We start from the raw sequence: 20772 nt of genomic DNA, 5'->3' as shown, positions 1-20772 counted from the left end.
CCTTCGAGGATTTGCCAGGGCAGGGCTGGGAGCGCCAGACCCTGGGGCCGGACAGTGAGGACACCTCCCTGTGAGACTGTCCAGGGCCAGCCCTGCGAGCCTTGAGGACAGGAGGGGGGCTGCAGGGACGCAGAGGGGACAGAAAGAGACCAGGGGACACAGAGAGAGAGCGGTGCGAGCCCAGGACAAGCAGAGCAGGGGAGCCCAGACCGCGGGGGTGCGGGCTGGGGAGGGGCGGAGGATGGGGAGGTCCAGGCTTAGCTCGGCCATCGGGAGGAAGAGGCCCCGCGGCCAGCGCTCTCGTCCCCAGGGAGGGGCTGGAGGCTCTCCGAAGAGGACGGGCCCCTGGATGGAGCCCGGAGTGGCCTCTGGGGTAAATGCGCTGCGCCTCAAGGGCAGAGCCCGCGTCCCCTGCTCACCGGCCCCGCCGCCTGCAGCCCCCGCACCGCGGCCACTACCTGCTGTGAGCCGTGGGCCTGGGCCATGCTGGGCCCCTCTTGGAGACTCGCCGCGGCCCCCAGGCCGTCTCCACCTGGCTCGCTGGGACTCCCCGGGTAGCCGCTTGGCCCGCTGTAGGGCCCTCCGCCTCTCGGACCCCGGTGGCTGCCTCCCAGCGCGTCCAGCGACAGGGTCTTGTTCTCAAAGGCGTCCTCCACGCAAAGGAAGACTCCGCAGAGCCGGGGGCGGGCCCGGGGGCTGCCCGTGTCCCGCGCCCCCATGCAGGCTGGCAGAGCCCCTGTGGGCTCCTGTGGCCGCCTCGCTGCCATTGCGGGAGCGGGCGAGGGGCGGCCGGTCCCGGAGCCTCTAGTGGCGGGGCCTGAGCGCTGCGCATAGACGGGGCGGACCCGGGCCCGGCGCTCTCCTCGCGCCTTCCCCCCTGCCCGCCCTCCACCCCCGACCCCCAGCCCCAAGCCTTGGCGGGCGCCCCGGCGGAGCCGGTGCTGTCCACGCGGCGGGTGCTGAAAGCGCCGGGTCTGGGCTGAGGGCGCGCTTTCTGCCCAAGCAAAGCCGCTTCGCAACGGGGTTCTGACCTCCCTTTCAATCTGCGGAAGGACCGAAGGAGAAGAGGCATGGGAAAAAAAAAAACAAAACAAAACAAAACAGTTTTTCGAAACTTCAGCCACATTTCCAGGCCCTGTGGACGATCCCAAGTCAGGCAAGGAGGCTCTGACTCAAACGTTTGGCGAGTTGAAAGGGCAGAGCAGGGGTGGTGGTGGGGTGCGGGGGAGGTGGGGATGATGCGACGACGCAAGCTGATCCTGACTGCCCGTAAAAACAGACTCCGGGCCTTTCTCTGGTGCTCCGGTGGTTGCGAATCTGCCTTGCAAGGCGAGGGACACGGTTCCGTCCCTGGTAGGGGAACTGAGACCCCATGTGCTGCAGAGCAACCAGGACCCTGTGACGCAACTAAGACACAACGCAGCCAAAGAGATAAACACTTATTTTTTAAAAAGCAAGTTCCGAGTTTGGGGGGGACCTGGCAGGAGGACTCCCAGCCTGCCCAGCCTCCCAGGACAGTGCTGTCACTCCATCAAGCCCCGCGGGGGACTGGTTTCTAAGGAAAAGACATCCCAGCCTTTGCTTCTGTTAGAACAGCCGCAGCTGGAATTTCAAAGCATAAGCTGGGACAGCAGGAGGCATAAGAACCCTGCAGAGCCCAGTCAACACTTCCTGCCCCTCGTCCCAGCCCCACCTCGGGTTCCCACTTTCCCAAAGAGATCCAACAGCCTGTGCTCACCTGTGTGGGGTCACTGCTACTGAAACATGTTCTTATTTACTCCCAGAAATTCACCGTTCTCAGGGACTTGACTTCTCCCTTGCTTCTCATTTGACAAACAGCCGAAGAGCAGGCCTCCCCTGTGGCTGACCTCAGGTGACCTCAGAGCCTGTCCTCCAGATGAGCACCCCCCCCCCATGACTTAGGACGAGGCTGTATGTGACACCCTGGATCTCCCTTCCCAATGCACAGAAGGCGCAGCTCTCCTTTCTGGTGTGGGCAGACGCACTATCATTCAGAGAGTGGACACTGAACACAGAAGTGGCTACTGCAGCCGCTAAGTCCAGACTTTAATACTTTGTGATATGGAGAACTTTGATATTCTAAGATTTGAAACAATCTTTATTAAAAACTGTACAATAATTTACAAACAAGTAAAAATTCTCTGGTATATATCATAGGAATCACAATAAAAAAATATGTGTAAAATTCTGTAGTTGATCACCATACAAACCCATTTTAGGCCTCTGAATACTGTTTAGCACTGAACAGAGTATCATGTGTTTAGAGTGTGGTTATTAAGGAATTGCTTCAGGGAACACAAACACCGCCTGGCGCATCGCCATGAGAAAACAAGTCCTCATTCGTGTTTGCATAAATTTACAATAAAGCTTTTAAAAAATACACAGTAAACAAATATACGATTTGATACCTATATGTACAGCTTGATTTTCCTGAGCCTGAACGTAAATCCATTACTGTGTTAAAACATACAGTCCATCTTAAGGTCAGTGACGCAGTGATGGTCAGTGTAGATTAATGTCCAACACCTCCAAACCCACTCCCGGCACGCCTTCCTTCCTGACTGCCGGCACTGGTGTTCACAGCCGCGTAAGGCACTCAGGGTGTCCTGAAGGCTACAGGTTCCTCGAGGGCTGAGCACTTTAAGGAAAAGCCACGGTCCTTCAGCAACTGGAGCTTGAGACCATGGGAATGAGGTACACACACTGTGTCAACAAGGAAGCTGCAGTTTACATGGATTCTGGTTTGGACAAACGAAAGCACGTGTGTGTGTTTCTGGATACTGTGCACACTGTGTATGGTGATAACTGTTGGGCCTCACACATCTCAGTTACACAGCAAACATTTCTGTTTCAACCTCTTCGTGACACTTCCTCTACTTGAAGAGCTAAATAGTGAGCCCAAATATTCAATTCAACCCAGTCCACTGGTTTTGAATAAAAGGTACATTCTAGTATTTAGAAAATGCATATTATTTTAAAATACTTGAAGTCTTCAGATGCTCAGTGGATTGGCAGGAATTAGTGACAAACACTCATATTTGTCTCTTTTTTCTCCTTCTTTCTTTTCTCTTCTCTCTCTTTCTCTCTCTCTTTTTTTTCAAAAGCCCAAACCCTGAAATGCTGGATTTTGTAAGCAGATGAACAGAAGGTGCCTATAATACATGAACAAAAACAATGGTATCTGAAGAGAAGACTTGGCATTTCAACTCAGTGTGTGCTTTGGGGAACATGCAGTTTCGAAATGCAGTTTGGTACATGGATTACTTAAAACATTCACTGAGCCATTTTCCCTTTCCAATGCACATCCTTTTTACATACAGATAATAATGACTTCAAAAGCACTGGTATGTATTTGCATGCTTCTCTTTCCTGTGGAGTTTGCCTCCTTTTAAAAATTACAAAGCTGTGATTGAGAGTCTGGGATGTGTGGGCATATGAAGTGCTCCAGACATGTGTACAAGGTGAAAATCATGATGCCCAAATAAACACAAGGGGTTTCAAAATGCACACTTCAGGGTCCCAGCCAGCCAGCCTCCATCACTGCTGTTCCTGGGCAGGCCCTCGGGGAGTGGAACCGTGGAGCGTTTCTCTATGCCTGCATCACACACTCCATCAGACTTCACTCTGGGGGCTCATCCATGGCTCCACAGCGGCGTTCATTTGTGCAGGCCTATTGTTTGCCATTTGATTCTGAGCACAACAAACGTGCCCAGACGACACAGTCATTAGTACAAGACAAAGAATGCAGGGAGGGCTAAACCAGACTTTGGACTTGAGACACAGACCCTGACTTCAAGCTCAGATGGAAAGGCAGTGAACTGGCCCCATTTCTTGTCCAAGTGAATATGTAACTGCGGCTTTAATGACAGAAAGGATGCCTGCTTCCTGGACAAGTGTTGATTAATCGTGCATTACCCAGCGGAAAACCTGCACCCACCAGAGAAAAGCCACGTCTGTCTGATCCTATAGTCTTTCTCTCGATTCATCCTGGGGAATCGAGCCTGGTCTGGCTGCCTCTGCCACCCGCACCCGAGTTGAACGTTTCTTCTGACACAAATATGAAGTGAACCTAACACTTGCAGACAACGCAAGCGACCTTCCTCTGCTCCTGGGCAATGCAGAGTGTGCTTCTTCTATACGGTGTTGTCTGTTACGGTCTCACCCGGCTCATTACCCAGTACGTCAATCTATAAGTGCCTCAAAAGAGCTCAACCCTGAGTGTCCTCTTCTGACACAGCACGTGTGTGTGCACACGCAGACTCACGCACACGCACACACACAGCGTTACTGACAGCACAACCTCAGATCTCAAGGGTGCGAGGTCAACAGAAGGACCACCTCCAAGCCACAGGTCAGGCTGTGCCCAAGTGCAGGAAGTCTCTCCCAGCCTGTGGACCACGACGCTCACAAGGAGTGGAACTCACGCTTTAAACTGGCTCCATCGACGTGCTGCTTCTCCTCTGAAAGAGAGTGAAGACAGATGCTTTCTGTTAGTGTGAGATATCTGAGCCGCTGGCGGGGACTCTGGGTGGGGAAAAGGTCTGGAGAAATGACAGATGCTGGCTCCACAGGTGGACAGTCTGGCCCAAACACAGTGCCACGCTGAGCCTCTGCCTGGAGATGCTAAGGCTCTTCCCGGGAGCTGGGAGGCCACAGAGGTCAAGTGCCTCATGAGGTCACATGCAGACGTGGCCTCAGAGCTCCCTCCTACACTGCCATTTATTTCTGAGTTTTTGCTTTTTCTCAGTACTTAGAAAGTGGGCCTCTGTTATATGCCTATTCTTTCTTTTCACCTTTTACATCTTTATATTCGGAAGAAGTTAAGAAGCTGCTTCCCAGGATCCACATCTAACAAGAAGGGTGGGCCCTGGAGCGGCAGCCTGGGTGGGGGGAGGGGTGAGGGAGGAGGGGGAGGGGAAGGAGGAGGGAGAAGGACCCTCTCTCTTTTCAGATGGAAAGACCGAAGCCCCGAGACACCGAGGGATCTCCCGAGGTTGCACCTCCGGGCTGACCAGAGCAAGGGCCCCGACCACCTGCTCACGGGCCTCCACCACGTCACTGCCTCCCTGAGTTAGGATGATAACTGTCTGGGGTGTGAGCCACACACAAATAAATACTGAACAGGAATCTTGTGGAAAATAAAGTCACCCTCCAGCTTGAAGGGACAGGGTGACGGCATCCAGTTCCCTGAGGTCATGGGCTCCCTCTCCTGAGCCCGCCTGCCCTGCTGCCCTTACGACCACAGCACGGCGTCCAGGACGGGCGCCCTCTGCTCTCACCAGGGCTGCGGCACTGCACGCGCACACACACACACGTGGATGCACACACACGCACACGTGTGCACACACATGCACATACACGCACACATGTGCACGCACACACAGAGGCGTGGTTGCTTCCAGGCATCCAGACCTCCCCTCCCTCCTGATGCACACACACGCACACGTGTGCACACACATGCACATACACGCACACGTGCACACGCACACACAGAGGCGTGGTTTGCTTCCAGGCCTCTAGACCTCTCCTCCCTCCTGACCTCCAGTCCTCTTGGGCACATGGTGTCCTCCACTCCTCCTTTCTCTGGCCACTGGCCCAACTTCCAGACTGTCCCCGTCAGCCCGAGATCTCACCGACACTGAAGCTGCGCCAGGCCCCGGACAGGCGAGTGTGGGTCCTCTCCAGGGTCTGCCCTGGGTCTCCTGACCTGGGGCCTCCTTGGTCAGGAGCACCTCTGTGGGCAGGAACTGAGCCACTGTTAGCACAGGGGCCTACCCACCAGGTTCGCCCTGGACTGGCCCCTGGGAACCCAGCTTTTGAAACTCTCTCAGAGTGAACAGGTCCTGCTCATGGGCTGGCTGAGACTGTTTGTACAAATGGTGTGATTTCTGGCAAGCATCTGCTTCCTTCCGAGGCTGGTATTTTACGGGCAGGGGGTGCCCACATGAGTAGCCCCAATAAAAGCCCTGAGCTCTGAGCCTTAGATGAACCACCCCCCCACCGCAAGCTCCCCAGCAGAGACACCACACACACAGCCGCGTTTCCATGGCCAGGGGAGCGCACTCCACGTGGCCTGCACAGAAGAGAGAATGTGTAGGGAGCCTCCTCCTCCTCCTGTAGGGAGTCTCCCAGCCCTGCAGAGCCAGCCACATCCCTGCAGGACACTGCTGCATGGTCTGAGCTGGGCTCCACTCGGGGCTGCGTCCTAAGACTCCTGGTGGGTCCCTGGGCCTGCGGGGGGCTCTTGGGGACCTGGGAGCCCTCCCGTCCGCTGTTTTCCAGAAGCCCAGGGGCTGTGAGGTGCAGATCAGGGAGGCGTGGTCTTTGCCTCCGTGAGCACACCTGTCCACTTGCTGGGTCATCATTTGATTGACCGTGTGTTAGGGGCCAGGGCAGTCTGGGTGTGTCTTGAGGTCCACACCAAAGGCCTGTCCACACCGTAGTGAGCCAGGTACAGCCCCATGTGCAACGCTTCACAGAGAGGGGACAGAGCAGTGCGTGAGCACAGGCGAGGATGAGCATCGTGGGGGAGTGGGGACACAGGGTGTATCGCTCCCAGCCCAGCAGGGCAGTGATGTCTCGATCAGGGTGGGCACCCAGAACGGCAGCCTCACCCTTCCTTCTGGAGGGAGGGCTTGTGATATAATTTTTATACTGGGCTGCACTGTAGGATGGGTGATATGGATTCAAGTGGTCATTCAAGTTATCATTCAGGAAGAATGATAACCAACATCATTAAAGTGGGTTTATGTTGTAGTCACCAAGATGGATGAAGGAGAGACGAGGGGACAAGAGGGCATGGGCTGGACACGACCCAGCCGGCAGCAGGGCTGTCTCTATTGTTGGCACCCAGCCTAGTGGGCACAGAGACGTCAGAACCCTGCTCAAAGCTGCAGAAGCAGAACTCTCACCAGTAACACCCGTCGGCAAACACACGCAAGTGCCTTCACACACACGGGTTAGGAAACAGCACGCGGATTTATGTCAAATTAGAGCCCGAGCCGCCTGCCTCTCAACTGTTGGGAAACGTGAAGTTGTTGGCAGGGTGACCAACCTTTCTGGGGTTGGAACCCACTGCAGGCGGGTGGCCTCATGTTGCCCAGAAATGCGCGCAAGGCAAGTGAACCCAGATCCAAACACAGGGTGGGCCAGGAAGAGGCCCAGGGCTCACGTGGCAGGGGCGAGGCCCTGCAGCCCAGATCTTTGCTCTCTGCCCCAAACATCACCCTACTCCAGGTCCCAGGCCCTCAGAAGTAAGCCGCGCAAATACACGTACAATCAGCTTATGGGACAGCAGAGGACGGGTTAAAGCCAGAAACCCTCCGCGTGAACGCTACTTCTCTGGGAACCGCAGCCTAGCATTTCCAGCAGCGACAGAGCACGTGTTTGGGGCCGAGGGCTTCCTTCCCAAGGCTCCTACTTGGGCGAAATAGGAAGAAACAGATAGCCTCGCCCAGACTCGGTTGAGCATCCCCCTGCCGCCCGGGCAGCTCTCCGCAGGGCCTTTTCATCAGCCACACAGAGGGGGACGGGGCTTCTGCCAGCGCCCCCGGGGCCATCGACCAGGCCCTTCTCCCTGCGCCCCACAGGCAAGAGCCCGCTGCAGGCGGGCCGGTCCGCTCCGGCCCAGGACGGTCTGTGCTCACACCATGCCTGGCTCATCAACTTGACTGGGACAGACCTCCTGTCTCTAACCCCCAGACTGCCGGCCTGACCCCCACCCCACCCCCGCCTGCACTTGCTCTGACTGGGCAGGCTGCCTGTCCAGATCCCATATGGCTGCCCCATGCACGTGCCCGGCACACACACAGACCCACACACACAACCACACACAGACCTGCACACACAGACCCGCACACACAACTACACACAGACCCGCACACACAACCACATGCACAGACGCACACACACAACCACACACAGACCTGCACACACAGACCCGCACACACAACTACACACAGACCTGCACACACAACCACACACAGACCCGCACACACACAACCACACACAGACCTGCACAACCAACCACACAGACCCGCACACACAACTACACACAGACCTGCACACACAGACCCGCACACACAACCACACACAGACCCACAAAACCACATGCACAGACCTGCAAATACACAGCCACACACAGACCCATACACAACCACACAGACCCCCACACACACACAACCACACACAGACCCACACACACACCACACTCACAGACCTGCACAACCACATGCACAGACTCGTACACACAACCATACTCACAGACCTGCACACACACAACCACACACAGACCAATACACACACAACCTCACACAGAGACCCACACACATACTACACTCAGACCATACACACACAACCACATACAGACTCAAACACACAACTATATACAGAACTGCATATACAACCACACACAGACCTGCACACACAACCACACACAGACCCGCACACACAACTACACACAGACCTGCACACACACAACCACACACAGACCCGCGCACACAACCACATACACAGGCCCACACACACAACCACACACAGACCTGCACATACAACCACACACAGACCTGCACATACAACCACACACAGACCCGCACACACAATCACACACAGACCCGCACACACACAACCACACACAGGCCTGCACACACAACCACACAGACCCGCACACACAACTACACATAGACCCGCACACACACAACCACACAGACCCGCACACACAACTACACACAGACCCACGCACACAACCATATGCACAGACCCACACACACAACCACACACAGACCTGCACACACAGACCCGCACACACAACTACACACAGACCTGCACACACAACCACACACAGACCCGCACACACACAACCACATACAGACCTGCACAAACAACCACACAGACCCGCACACACAATTACACACAGACCCATGCACACAACCACATGCACAGACCCACACACACAACCACACACAGACCTGCACACACAGACCCGCACACACTACACACAGACCTGCACACACACAACCACACACAGACCCGCACACACAACCACATACACAGGCCCACACACACAACCACACACAGACCTGCACACACAGACCCACACACACTACACACAGACCTGCACACACACAACCACACACAGACCCGCACACACAACCACATACACAGGCCCACACACACAACCACACACAGACCTGCACACACACAACCACACGCACAGACCTGCAAATACACAGCCATACACAGAACCCCCACACACACAACCACACGCAGATCCACACACACACCACACTCACAGACCTGCACACACAACCACATGCACAGACTCATACACACAACCATACTCACAGACCTGCACACACACAACCACACACAGACCAATACACACACAACCTCACACAGAGATCCACACACATACTACACTCAGACCATATACACACAACCACATACAGACTCAAACACACAACTGTATACAGAACTGCATACACAACCACACACAGACCTGCACATACAACCACACACAGACCCGCACACACAACCACACACAGACCCGCACACACAACCACACACAGACCTGCACACACAACCACATGCACAGACCTACACACACACAACCACATGCACAGACCCACACACACAACCACACACAGACCCGCACACACAACCACACACAGACCCGCACACACAACCACACACAGACCCACACACACAACCACATGCACAGACCTACACACACACAACCATACTCAAAGACCTGCACACACGCAACCCTGGGTTCCTGGTTTGTTTTCCATCCGGGTGACCAGGAGCTGCTCTCGCAGCCCGAGAAGGGGCGTCTGGCTCTCCCCAGGCGCCACCTGCTCTAACAGCACCCTCTGTCAATAATGGCCTCGTGCTCACGCTCTGAGAGGGCCCACACTGCTTAAACCGAGACGGCAACGTGACAAGCGCTAGACAGCTGGCTGTGGGCCGGACGCTGCCACTGGACAGTGCAGATCAGGCAGCCGAGTGCAGAGCCGGGGCGGGGAGCCCGCGGCCTCCGGTCAGCTCTCCCACTTCTCCCTGAGACCCTGTGCAGACGTCCCAGCATCATGAGAGAACAGCTTTTGCCGTCAGGTAAACACAAAATTCTAAACAGGGAGGAAAAAGCTGCTCCAAAGCCAACGGGAACTGGAGGAGTCCGTCAGTATCCCTTGATATCAAGGCTTCCCGTTTGGGATGACCCCTAATGACCACAGGTGGACATCCAGAAGAAAGTCCGGCACCAGCACACCAGCAAACTTCCCGCGAATGTTCGCGGCGGCGAAACCCAGACGTCCATCCCCAGGGTGGTGGAGTCCCACGAGGGCCTCCCGGAGCGGGACACGGAGACACACGGGTCACCGGGCAGCTGAGTCTAGGCACCGTGAAATGGAGTGTGCTGCGTGTCCAAACGCATGACGCCTCTTACAAGGACGTCTAAAGCAATGACAATCACAGCTTGCAGAACCCTACACGCCCGCCACAAAGCGCTGTACAGGGCACGGCCCCAGGGGTCAGAAGGCAGTTACCTCCGAAGGGAGAGGCAGGTATGGGAGGGGGTGGGAGGTTAGACGTCAGTGAAGCCAGGGATGTGATGAGAAACACCCGCTGGGCCGAGCCCAGCGGCAGGAGGGAGCCAGTGTCAGGACGCATGCAAGTCTGTGCAGCAAAGGGGAAGAAAACTCCGTGACAAGCGCTGCAGAGAGTGTGAGTGTGTGTGTGTGTGTGTGCTCCGTGACAAGGGCTGCAGAGAGTGTGTGTGTGTGTGTGTGTGTGCGCTCCATGACAAGGGCTGCAGAGAGTGTGTGTGTGTGTGTGTGTGCGCGCTCCGTGACAAGGGTTGCAGAGAGTGTGTGTGTGTGTGTGTGTGTGTGCTCCGTGACAAGGGCTGCAGAGAGTGTGTGTGTGCGTGTGTGTGTGTGCTCCGTGACAAGGGCTGCAGTGTGTGTGTGTGCTCCGTGACAAGGGCTGCAGAGAGTGAGTGTGTGTGTGTGTGCGCAGGCCTGTGAGTCAGCACACAGGACGGCGGTGCCCTATGGGCACCTTGGCCGCCATGCTCCTGGCAGGGCTGGTCAGCTGCCGTCCATCAGACAACCACACGTGTGGCCACAGCCCCAGGCCTGCTCCCTCCTCCACCTCGGGGCTGAAGCCCAGGCTGACGAAGCCAGCCAGACAGGGCCCCTCTGGGCCGGGTCTGGGGGCTCCATCACCCGTGGGCTGTCCCCGAGTTCAGCTCCCCCATCCCCAGCACAAACGGCCTGGGAGCTGCTGTTCACACTTGGGTGAACCTTCTGGGAGGCACGTAAACAGCTCAGCTTGTACTTCTTTCCTTAAACACGAAACAACATACTGAAATTAAAAAGACAACTTCATCAGGTTATGATGGAGACTGTTACGGACATGGCTCAAATGAAGGCTTCCTCTCACGTGTGTCCACAATGCCTGTTAACTGTGGGTGTTTGCTGAGCAAGATCGACTCCTCCCTGAATCCCAACAACGACAGCAGCCATCACTTCCGGTCGCCGGGTCTCAGCGCAGCGTGGGCAGGCTCACAGGAGCGAGGCTCAGCGGCGTGCAGGGCCTGCTCCGAGAGAGCTGTGAATCTGCCCTGCTGACAGTTGAGCCTCACATCTCCGGCTTCCAGACCCTGAGCTGGGCAGACGAGGCGCCTGGAGCCCCCGCCCCACGCCCAGGACCCAGAGGGCACGCCGGCAGATAGCAGCTCTGACGCCCTGCCTCCCCGAGTTCAGTGACTCAGAGGCGGGGAGGACACTCCAGCCAGGACCAGGCTGACTGCAGAGTGGGCTTGGTCCAGCCAAGCAGAAGGCATTTTACTCAAAGACAGGGGGAGTTCTTACAGCGGGGGTGGGAGGAGACGACCACTTGCAAAAAGTATGCTTCGACCAAGACCATGCACCAAGTGCAAACACAAACTGGAAACGGGTCACGGACACGAATGTGAGACACAAAGCCACACAATCCCGGAAGGAAACGCTGGGGAAGATACGGCGACTTCCAATCCGGCAAGGTTTTCTTGGGCCCAATACCACACACCCTATTAAAGTTGACAAATTATAGATTTTTACCTAAGAACTTCACTTCAAAAAATACTCTCAAAAGAACAAAAAAAAAAAAAAGAGAAAATATCTGACCAAGGGGCTATGTCTGAAACATAAAGGAGTCTTAAAATTCAGTAATAAGAAAACATAGATTGAATTTTTAAAAATGGGCAAATTATTTCAATGGGCAGTTCACTGAAGAAGATACGTGGGAAAATACCCAACGTCATCAGTCACTGGTGGTGGCGGTTTAGCTGCTCAGTCGTGTCCGACTCTGTGACCCCACGGACTGCAGCCCACCAGGCTCCTCTGTTCACAGGATTCTCCAGGCAAGAACACTGGAGTGAGTTGCCATTTCCTCCTGCAGGAGATCTTCTCGACCCAGGGATCAAACCCATGTCTCCTGCACGGCAGGCAAATTCTTTACTAACTGAGTACCAGGGAAGCCCTCATTAGTCATTAGATAAACGAAAATCAAATTCAAGATAATGACCACTTTGCCCTCATCAGTACGAACGCCCCCACCCCCAAAAGACTGACCAAGTCAAGCACTGGAGAAACTGCGGAGCAGCAGGAGCTCACACGGCTCAGCCACCAGAGACCCACGTCTCCAGGGAGCGGGTCCCCGGCAGGGCAAGGGGAGGGCGGGCCTGGGCCTGGAGTGGTGGCCTGGAATTGAAAGCATCACTGTGAATTTCTGGTTTTATGACAGACACACAGATGGCAGATGGACACACAGATGACAGATGCCGAATGCCAGATAGGAGACAGGGGCCAGAGGACAGACAGCAGACGGAGCAGACGGCGGGTTACAGACGGGGGGCAGGCAATAGGTGCCAGACGGAGGGTGGGGCGGAGAGACGGCAGACAGACGGCAGGTTACAGACAGGGCACAGGCAATGGGTGGTGCCTAGGTGCACAGATACACAGTTAGATGACAGAAGCAGAAACGCACAAAGCGGACCGGCTACTCCTGCGTTAGTGCACAGGTGGGTTCCCACGCTCTGCCCAAGAGGGCCCAGAAACGCTGCGAGCACACCTAGCCCAGAGGGGCTGGTTCCCCAACGCCACTCCCAACAGAGGGAACCAGGCTCTTTGGAGAAGCAGCTGTTTCAGGCTTGGGGCAGGGAAAACACAAGATAAGCCTGAGCATCCTGCAGGGATGGAAAGTAAGAAAGGGCTCGAGACACAGGGGCTCAAGGGTCACAGGCACCAACCTGATGGAAGCTCAGTCATTTACCCCGCCACGGCCCGAGCAGGATCAGAATTAAAGAGAGTGTCGATGATAACCCACAGGACAAACTAAATGCCCACGAGCCCATACTGCTGCATGGAATTGGATGAAGAAAGAGATGAGAGGGGACAGGTCTTCACCAGAGAAAAACTCTGATGAAATAATAGAAGGCACATGGGACTAGCAAGCCGCGAGAACCACCAAGGCAGGAAAGACCCACCGATGTCGGCTAGATTATCGGGTCAGTGTTTAAGGAGGATCAACGTATTTGCCTGGTGTCAAAGCGTCTCTCTCCAACACTATTTATAGTTACACACGACGTCTTTTCAGTGGAAAACCTGGGAGAACCTTGATCACCGTTCCACTTGGAGGGGCATGGTATATGGACGCCACGCACCCTGACGGACATGCTCAGAAGGCGCATCACTTGGGGGCAGTGTCGCCAAGAACACCTAACCTCAGTCCCATCAGAGGAGCACGCCAGACAAGTCACACTGGAGAGCAACCCACAGAACAACCAACCAGCTCCTACTGAAGTGCCAAAGTCGGGGACACTGAGGAAAACTGGGGCGGACCAGGGGACGACTCGACATGGGCGGGGGATGCTCCTGAAGCAAAAAAATGCTTGTCTGGACAGAGAGGGTGGACCCGCTGAGCTTGGATAGAGTGCGCTGTGACGACATGAGATGGGGACGTCTGGGGAAGCTGGGTGAAGGGGCAGGAACTTTATACCATCTGTGCAACTTTTCTTTAAGTCTGAAACTATTTTAAAATAGAAGACTTTTTAAAAAGCTGATGGGAGACGGGGGACGCTTGCTTAGTAATCTGGTAACTTGCGTTGCACATACTGTTCCAAATGTGCATGGAACCAGCCCCTCCCAGCGACATCTCCAGTGCAGAAAGCCCCAAGGCCCTTGTCTGCTCCCTGGCTGAGAGGGGCCCTCGCTGTCTAGGGGGAATGTGTCAGTAGTCGGGGCCGGGAAGGGCGATAACAACACAGAACATCCTGGATTTAGACGTCAGCACTCTGCTGACAGCCTCAGACTCACCCTGGAGACTGGCGAGCCAGAAGGTGATGGGGGAACCCCCGCAGGGGTCAACGTTTCCCACGAGCTGCTGTCCGCAGCTGCAGATGCGCAGCCCCCAGCTCTGCACCTACAAAGCAGTCCCCTCCCCCTCGACTGAGAAAATCACATTTTCTCGGTGTGCCCGCCCCCGGCACCCCCGTGAAGGGAAGCGTAGGCTGCGGGACCCTTCTCTCTGAATGTCCGCTACTTCTGCTCAGGGTGAGGACGGCTTGGTGCCAACTGCTTCATGCAATATCCTACATTGGCTGGTGACCCAGACCTCTCCCCCTGGTCTCTGGATGGCGGTGCTGGGTGGAGGGAAAATGTGCTTGTTCGTGGGTCCTTGGGAGTGAGACCCTGGCCCCCACTGCGTGCCACCACCCCACAGCCCCAATTCCATCCCCACATGGTGATGCCCACCGCCCAGCACCAAGGCCATCCCAACACGAGCATCCTGGGAGCAAGAGTTGTTCAAGTACCGTCTGGGTCTCTCTCCAGATGTCCAAGGGAGCCTCCATCAACACTCAGGTCCTGGATGCCGCCTGGGCCCCAGGGAGGCCGTGCCTGCCCAGCACCCCCATGACCGACCCTCACCTCAGGCATCCGGTCATCTGTACCCGGCCCTAGCCTCCTCCACAGGTGAGACCTGCCCACAGTTCTGGGGCACCGACTGGCCTTCCAAGCCCTGGCAGGTCCCCCGTGCCCCGCACACGGCAGACAGGCTGCAGAGCTCGGCTGGCTCTCCTAGGGGAGGCTGTTGGGAAGATCCCCAAGGGGCAGAGGCGATCCCGCCACCCGCGGGATCTTCCAGGGACTCTGCACCATCCATTTTGACACAGCATTGCTGCGGCCGTGTATTCATTGTCCTTCACTGGCTACAGGTGACCTCTGAAGCCAGGCCGTGACAGTGGGCTGTCCTCGTCAAGCACTTGCCTTCACACAACACGGTGCAGCCCACGTACCTCAAGGGACCCTGAGCTCCAGGGACCCCAAGGTCAGGGACCCTGAGCTCCAGGGACCCCAAACTCCAGGGACCCTGAGGTCCAGGGACCCCAAGGTCAGGGACCCTAAGCTCCAGGGACCCCAAGCTCCAGGGACCCCAATCTCCAGGGACCCTGAGGTCCAGGGACCCCAAGGTCAGGGACCCTAAGCTCCAGGGACCCCGAGCTCCAGGGACCCTAAGCTCCAGGGACCCCGAGCTCCAGGGACTGGGCCTTGAAGGGTTGTTCGGGTTGCAGGGCCCATGTGTGGACCAGGACGGGGGACCAGCCTCCTCCACTGTAGAACCAGCCTTCCAAGTGGCCTTTCCCAGCCAGAGGCTGTGCCCATGCGTCCCCAGCCGGGCCCAGGCCCCGCACCAGGCTGACTGCACGTGGCTTTGAGAGACGGGCTTCCTTAGAGAGACGGGCTTCCTTAGAGGAACCGTGTGAAAGAGCCGAGTGTCTTAAGGCCCCTTCTAGGGAGCGGGCGGTGGTCTCTGGCCTCTGCTCTGCCTGACTCCCTTCTCTACATGGGGATGAGTCTCGAGGGCCCTGCAGCCTCACTGCCAGAGGTTCAGCTGGCTCTGTGATGGGAAGGGGTAGGGGAGACGGGGCCCCTTATCGCTCCTACAGACCCAGAAAACAGAACTGCCCCCCAAGCCACCCCATGTCACCCAGAAACACGTGGAGAGAAAAGCTCCCCAGGAGCGCCTGCCCATCAAGATCCTGACCCTGCCATGGGGATGACCCGCTGGCCGCCCCGAGGGCACTTCCAAGCCCTGGAGTGGGGGAGGTGATGCCCTGGGGACACAGGGAGGCCTGCTGAGCTGGGAGTCATGCCGGAGAGAGAGGCTGTGCCACAAGGAAAGGTTTCGGACTTTCTGGGCCCAGCCAGACGGGGTGGGCCGGGAGGTCGAAGGGCCTGGGGTACAGGGTGGGGCTGGGAGGGCAGGAGGGGCTGGGGCCCTCTTCTGCTGGGAGCTGAGCTGAGGCCACCGCTGTGGCTCAGGGACATGCCCTGTGACCACGCACGGGCCCCTTGGCTGGCCTTGTTGGAGGGTGTCCTGGATCAGGGCAGAGAACACCCACAATACAGGCAGCACCTCTGGGACCACCCCGTGCCCACCGTGCCCTCACCCGCCTGCACAGACACCAGGGCTCCCGCTGCAGGGCCAGCGTCCCAGCAAACTGAACCTTCAGAGGGGGCCGACCTCCCCCCACCCCAGGAGGCAGGATACCGCAGACCCGAAGGTGAGTGGGCGCCCCACTGGGTGGGAGGGAAGGTGTCCCTCCAGGGATGGTGGCTGAGTCTCACCTGCTGCCAGCTGGGCGTCGGGCCCCCTTCTCAACCGCAGACCTACAGGCTCTGTGGTCCTCGCTGGACACTGCCCCTGGAGCAGGAAGGCTGCAGCTCTGGACCAGGCGGCTTCGGCCGCACTAGGCCTGCCTCTGTGGCGTCCGGGTCTGCGCCACCCGAGACAGCCTCTGGCCCCTGCGTCTCCAGTGAGGCCGGGCTCTGTCCAGCCACCCCGCCCTTCTCGTCCCAGCTCCCTCCACCGGCTCCTCGGTCCTTGCTCTGGCCAGTCCTTCGGCGCGGCTCAGGGTGGGGGGCACCCACAGCTCCATTCCCACTGGCGACAGCGTCTAACACGGCAGGGTGGCTGCACGCGTCGGTCGGCAAGCGCCCAGGACCCCGGCAAGCGGGCTGCAGCGTCTTCGCAGCTGGCCCAGGCGACCCGGGGAACCACGCTGGAGACGCTCCATGAGCCACCCAGGTGCCCTGAACAAAGGTCCCCGTCATGGCAGCAGCCCCGACGTGGCGTGCTGCGGGCCGCCTGCGTTGTTTCTGGGAGTCCGTCCTCTCCTCCAACTCCTGTTGCGGTCACTGAGGGAACCAGGGGAGGCGGGGGCCGGGGCCCCTGCACAGAAGCGGCCTGTGCACCCGCCAGCAGGGGCCCCGCGTGTCCCCATAACTGGGGCCGGGGGCTGTGTCCCAAGCGAGGACCTGGGGTCCGCAGCCAAGACCAGGCCCCTTCAGAGAAGCCCGGTCGGAGAATGAGTTCTAATTCCGGCTCATCAAAGTGAACAGTCCCCTCGGAGGTGCTCAGAGACCCCCTCTCTCCCTCCTCCTCGACGGCAGGGGGTCTGCAGAGGCCGGCTCCCCCCGAGTCTTCAGGGACGGGCGCCCGCTGCTCTCCGGTAAAGCTGGAGGAAAGGGGGGCTGGAGGGAAAGAGACGCAGGACACAGATCAGGGAGGTGGCAGGGTGAGAGGGAAGGGGCTGGAGGGACAAGGGTGCCGGGAAGGATGGCTCTGCTCCAGAGGAAAGGCCCTCTGGCAGGAGTTGGGGGGGGGGGTGCCCACAGACAGAGACGGGATGACGAGGTCTTGTTTGGGAAGGAGACAGTGGTCAAGCTTTCACATGCACCTCGGGCTGAAAGTTGCAGGGACGATGTCACAGCCTAGGATGACTGTGACGTCCTGAGTGAGCCCAGCTTGTCGGGAAGGTGGGGGTCCTGGCCGAATCTCTAGTGTCACCCCAGATCGAACTCGATACGCAAAGGACAAAAGTCACCAGCCCCCCAGTGCTGCCTCCAGCCGAGCTGCCCGGAGCAGAGAACAGGGAGCGTGTGCACGCATCTCTCCCCCAGGAGGTCCCCAGGGGACCCTCTCCAGGAAGGCGAGCACCCATTGCCCTCTGATGACGGCAGACCCTCCCTACTAGGACCCATGTAGGCCCAGGGTGTCGCCTCGAGGGAGCCCCCCTGCTTACGGAAAATGGGGGCTCTGCTGGTCCCTGGGACGTGGACAAGAGATACTCACCACGCCAGAGTGCCCGGGCGAGCTACGACCACAGAATGAAAGCTAAGGAGAAAAACAAGAACAAAAATAGGAACTGAAAAGCAAAGGGGGGGGCGGGGACACGGAAGGAGAGAAAGAGAAGAGAGTTGGTAGAGTTTCTGGCAAGAACGAGCGCGTGACCGCAGACAGGGCGACGTGGCGCAGCCGGCCGGGGGTCGGGAGCGGGTCCTGGCGCGCTGTGTCCAGCGGGTCAAGGGCTGAGCTGCGAGGGGCTGTGAGGACACCTGGGTCGGAAGTGACCACGCTGTCTGTCCCCGGGGACCGTGCTGTGGGGCCCCACGCCGTCCAGAGGGCGGGCTGGAGGCGACGGTCGGGAGGGAGCCTCTGCCGGTCACCTTGCCTCTGGGTTGGGGGATGGGGACCAGCCCATCTGGCCCTGTCGCCGAGCTGATGCTGAGGATGCTAACCGGCTATAGTGATGATGGGAGTCTTACGGGTGGAAACATGGGCCAAGTGCCAGGCAAACACCAGCACTCTGGGCCAATATTTTGGTCTCAGTCCCATTATCAGTGATAAACCACAGCCAACACACTGAATAGATTTCACACTCAGAAACCCTCCTTTTGGGTTGGGGGAGGGGCCTGGCCACTTTAGACACAAGAGAAAATCTGGCCGCAGTACAGCTGCTTGGAAAAGCGGAGCCCCTTCAGCTGGATTAAAAGAGTAAACACCCAATTTAAAAAATTCGAGCATTAAATGCAAACAAATGCTCTCACTTTAAGATGGAAAAGGAGGCAGAGACAGCACCACCCTGAGGCTGTGCACTCCCCTCCCCCCCCACTCCCCCCCCAACCCCGCGCCTGGTGCCTGTCTGCCCCCACCCAGGGGGCAGGCGTGGCTTTGCTCCCAGGCTCCTCTCCGCCTGGCAAGTCGTGCCCCGCCCCTAGGGCTCCAGCGGCCTGTCTCGGGCTCCGGATTTGCAAGTTACCACCAAGACTGTTCGGCAGATGGCGGTAGAGTGCCCACGGAAGGGACCGTTTTTGTCCTCAGGAGGGTGGGCAGGGCAGGCAGGGACCAGCTCCAGGGGCTGCCGGGCGGAGGGGCCCTCGGTCCTTGCGCTAGTGGCTCAGTGGCGTCCACCTCTGCGACCCCCTGGACTGTAGCCCGCCAGGCTCCTCGGCACGGGGTTTCCCAGGCCAGAATATGGAGTGGGTTGCCATCTCCTCCTCCAGGGGATCTCCCCAACCCAGGGACTGAACCCACTTCTCCTGCATTGCAGGCAGGTTCTCTATTGCTGAGCCACCAGGAAAGCCCACCAGAAGCCACTGAAACATCCTAAGTCACATAAAACAAAATTTAAATTAAAAATAAAATAAAACATCTAACTGTCCTAGAGCTCAGGGAACCCCACAGGAAGAGCCAGGATTGTCCCCATGGACGCTCCATCCGCCTTGTTGGAACTCACAGAGCCAGGGGTTGGGGGAAGAGCTGGACGGTTCTCCCTGACCTCGAGTCACATGGCCCCAAACCAGCTGTACCCCAGCACCCAGAGCTTCCCAGCTCAGGAACCACAGTAAAGGGCTCTCACGAAAGGGCCCCAGTCACTGGTCCACAGGTACCCCCGAGGCTGGGACACTGAGGCCGTGAGAGGCATGGTCCTGGGGGTGGCATGGCTGGGTCATCGAGGTCAGGGTGTTCCCAGACCCCGCACTCCAGCCCCTGGTTCGGAGCCTCTTTGCCCAGCAACACCCCAGCCTCAGACCAGTGCTGCGGGGCACCGGGAGCTACCGCCCTCCTCTGTGAGTCGGCCCCGAAGTTCACGCTGACTTTACTCACCTTTTCCTCCAGTTCCTTTATTTGCCTCTTCTGGGCTTCTATTCTTTCTTCTAATTCTTTAATTCTCTGCAATGTTCAAAGGAGGAAAATCCTCAAGAATCAGAATATTTGGGAAACCAAGTGGGAAAAGATCTTTCAGGATTTTCACCGATGCACTTGGTGGGCAAATCCCACAGAGCAGCTGTCACAGCGTCTGGGTGGGGCCTTGGGCTGCCTTCCCCACTGACTTCTGGGGCCTTGGCTGAAACATGCCTGCCTCAGTTTCTCTGACACAGCTTCTCCGACACAGCTTCTCTGAGTCTGCTCTTTGCTCCAACAAAAGAGAGGGCACCCCCTCCCCAGCCTCGGCCATACTCCCACCTCCGGCAGCTTCAGATCACAAGTCACTATGCTAGAGCCCAAGGAAACGGTAAAGGCCTGATTCATGGTCCTTCCCAGACGTCGCTACAGCAGCGCAAGGGTCAGCCTGAAGGGTCGCGGAGCCAGTCGGGGGAGGACGTTGCTGGCAAGGCTGACCGCACAGCTGGAAAGCATAGTCTTCATTGTGGTGCACAGAGTCGGTCAGATGGACGCGTGTGTCCACGCCCGACCTGCATGCCTGGCCCGGACCCTGGATGAACCTGGGCTCTGACACTGCCCGTCTGAAGGGAGTGAGGGGTCCTCACACTGACCACCTCGGATCTGACAGCAAGGGTGCTGGTAGCCAACAGTCCTCTGGTGAGACGTCATCCCTGACACTCATAGGACACCTGGGTCCAC

General features: G+C 57.7%; 1 protein-coding gene across 9 annotated transcripts in view; it reads right to left on the bottom strand.

Moving 5' to 3' along the window:
* Nucleotides 1-2101: 2101 nt before the first annotated feature.
* The window catches only part of JAKMIP3 (Janus kinase and microtubule interacting protein 3), a 94043-nt gene continuing 75372 nt past the window's right edge, over nt 2102-20772 (bottom strand). For 7 of the 9 annotated variants that reach the window (XM_069567630.1, XM_069567632.1, XM_069567631.1 and 4 more), the window contains 4 exons: nt 20014-20079; nt 18199-18240; nt 16692-17597; nt 2102-4481 (listed from right to left, as the gene is read on the bottom strand). In XM_069567630.1, coding sequence (XP_069423731.1) covers nt 17481-17597; nt 18199-18240; nt 20014-20079 — 225 coding nt within the window. In that variant the 3' untranslated portion in view covers nt 2102-4481; nt 16692-17480. The remainder of the gene's footprint in view (nt 4482-16691; nt 17598-18198; nt 18241-20013; nt 20080-20772) is intronic. The other 2 variants (XM_069567634.1, XM_069567635.1) reach the window with 1 other exon arrangement.

The sequence above is a fragment of the Ovis canadensis genome, chromosome 22 (genome assembly GCF_042477335.2).
Source record: "Ovis canadensis isolate MfBH-ARS-UI-01 breed Bighorn chromosome 22, ARS-UI_OviCan_v2, whole genome shotgun sequence".
In the NCBI taxonomy this organism is placed as follows: Eukaryota; Metazoa; Chordata; class Mammalia; order Artiodactyla; family Bovidae; genus Ovis; species Ovis canadensis.
This window is presented reverse-complemented; position numbering and strand designations above follow the sequence as displayed.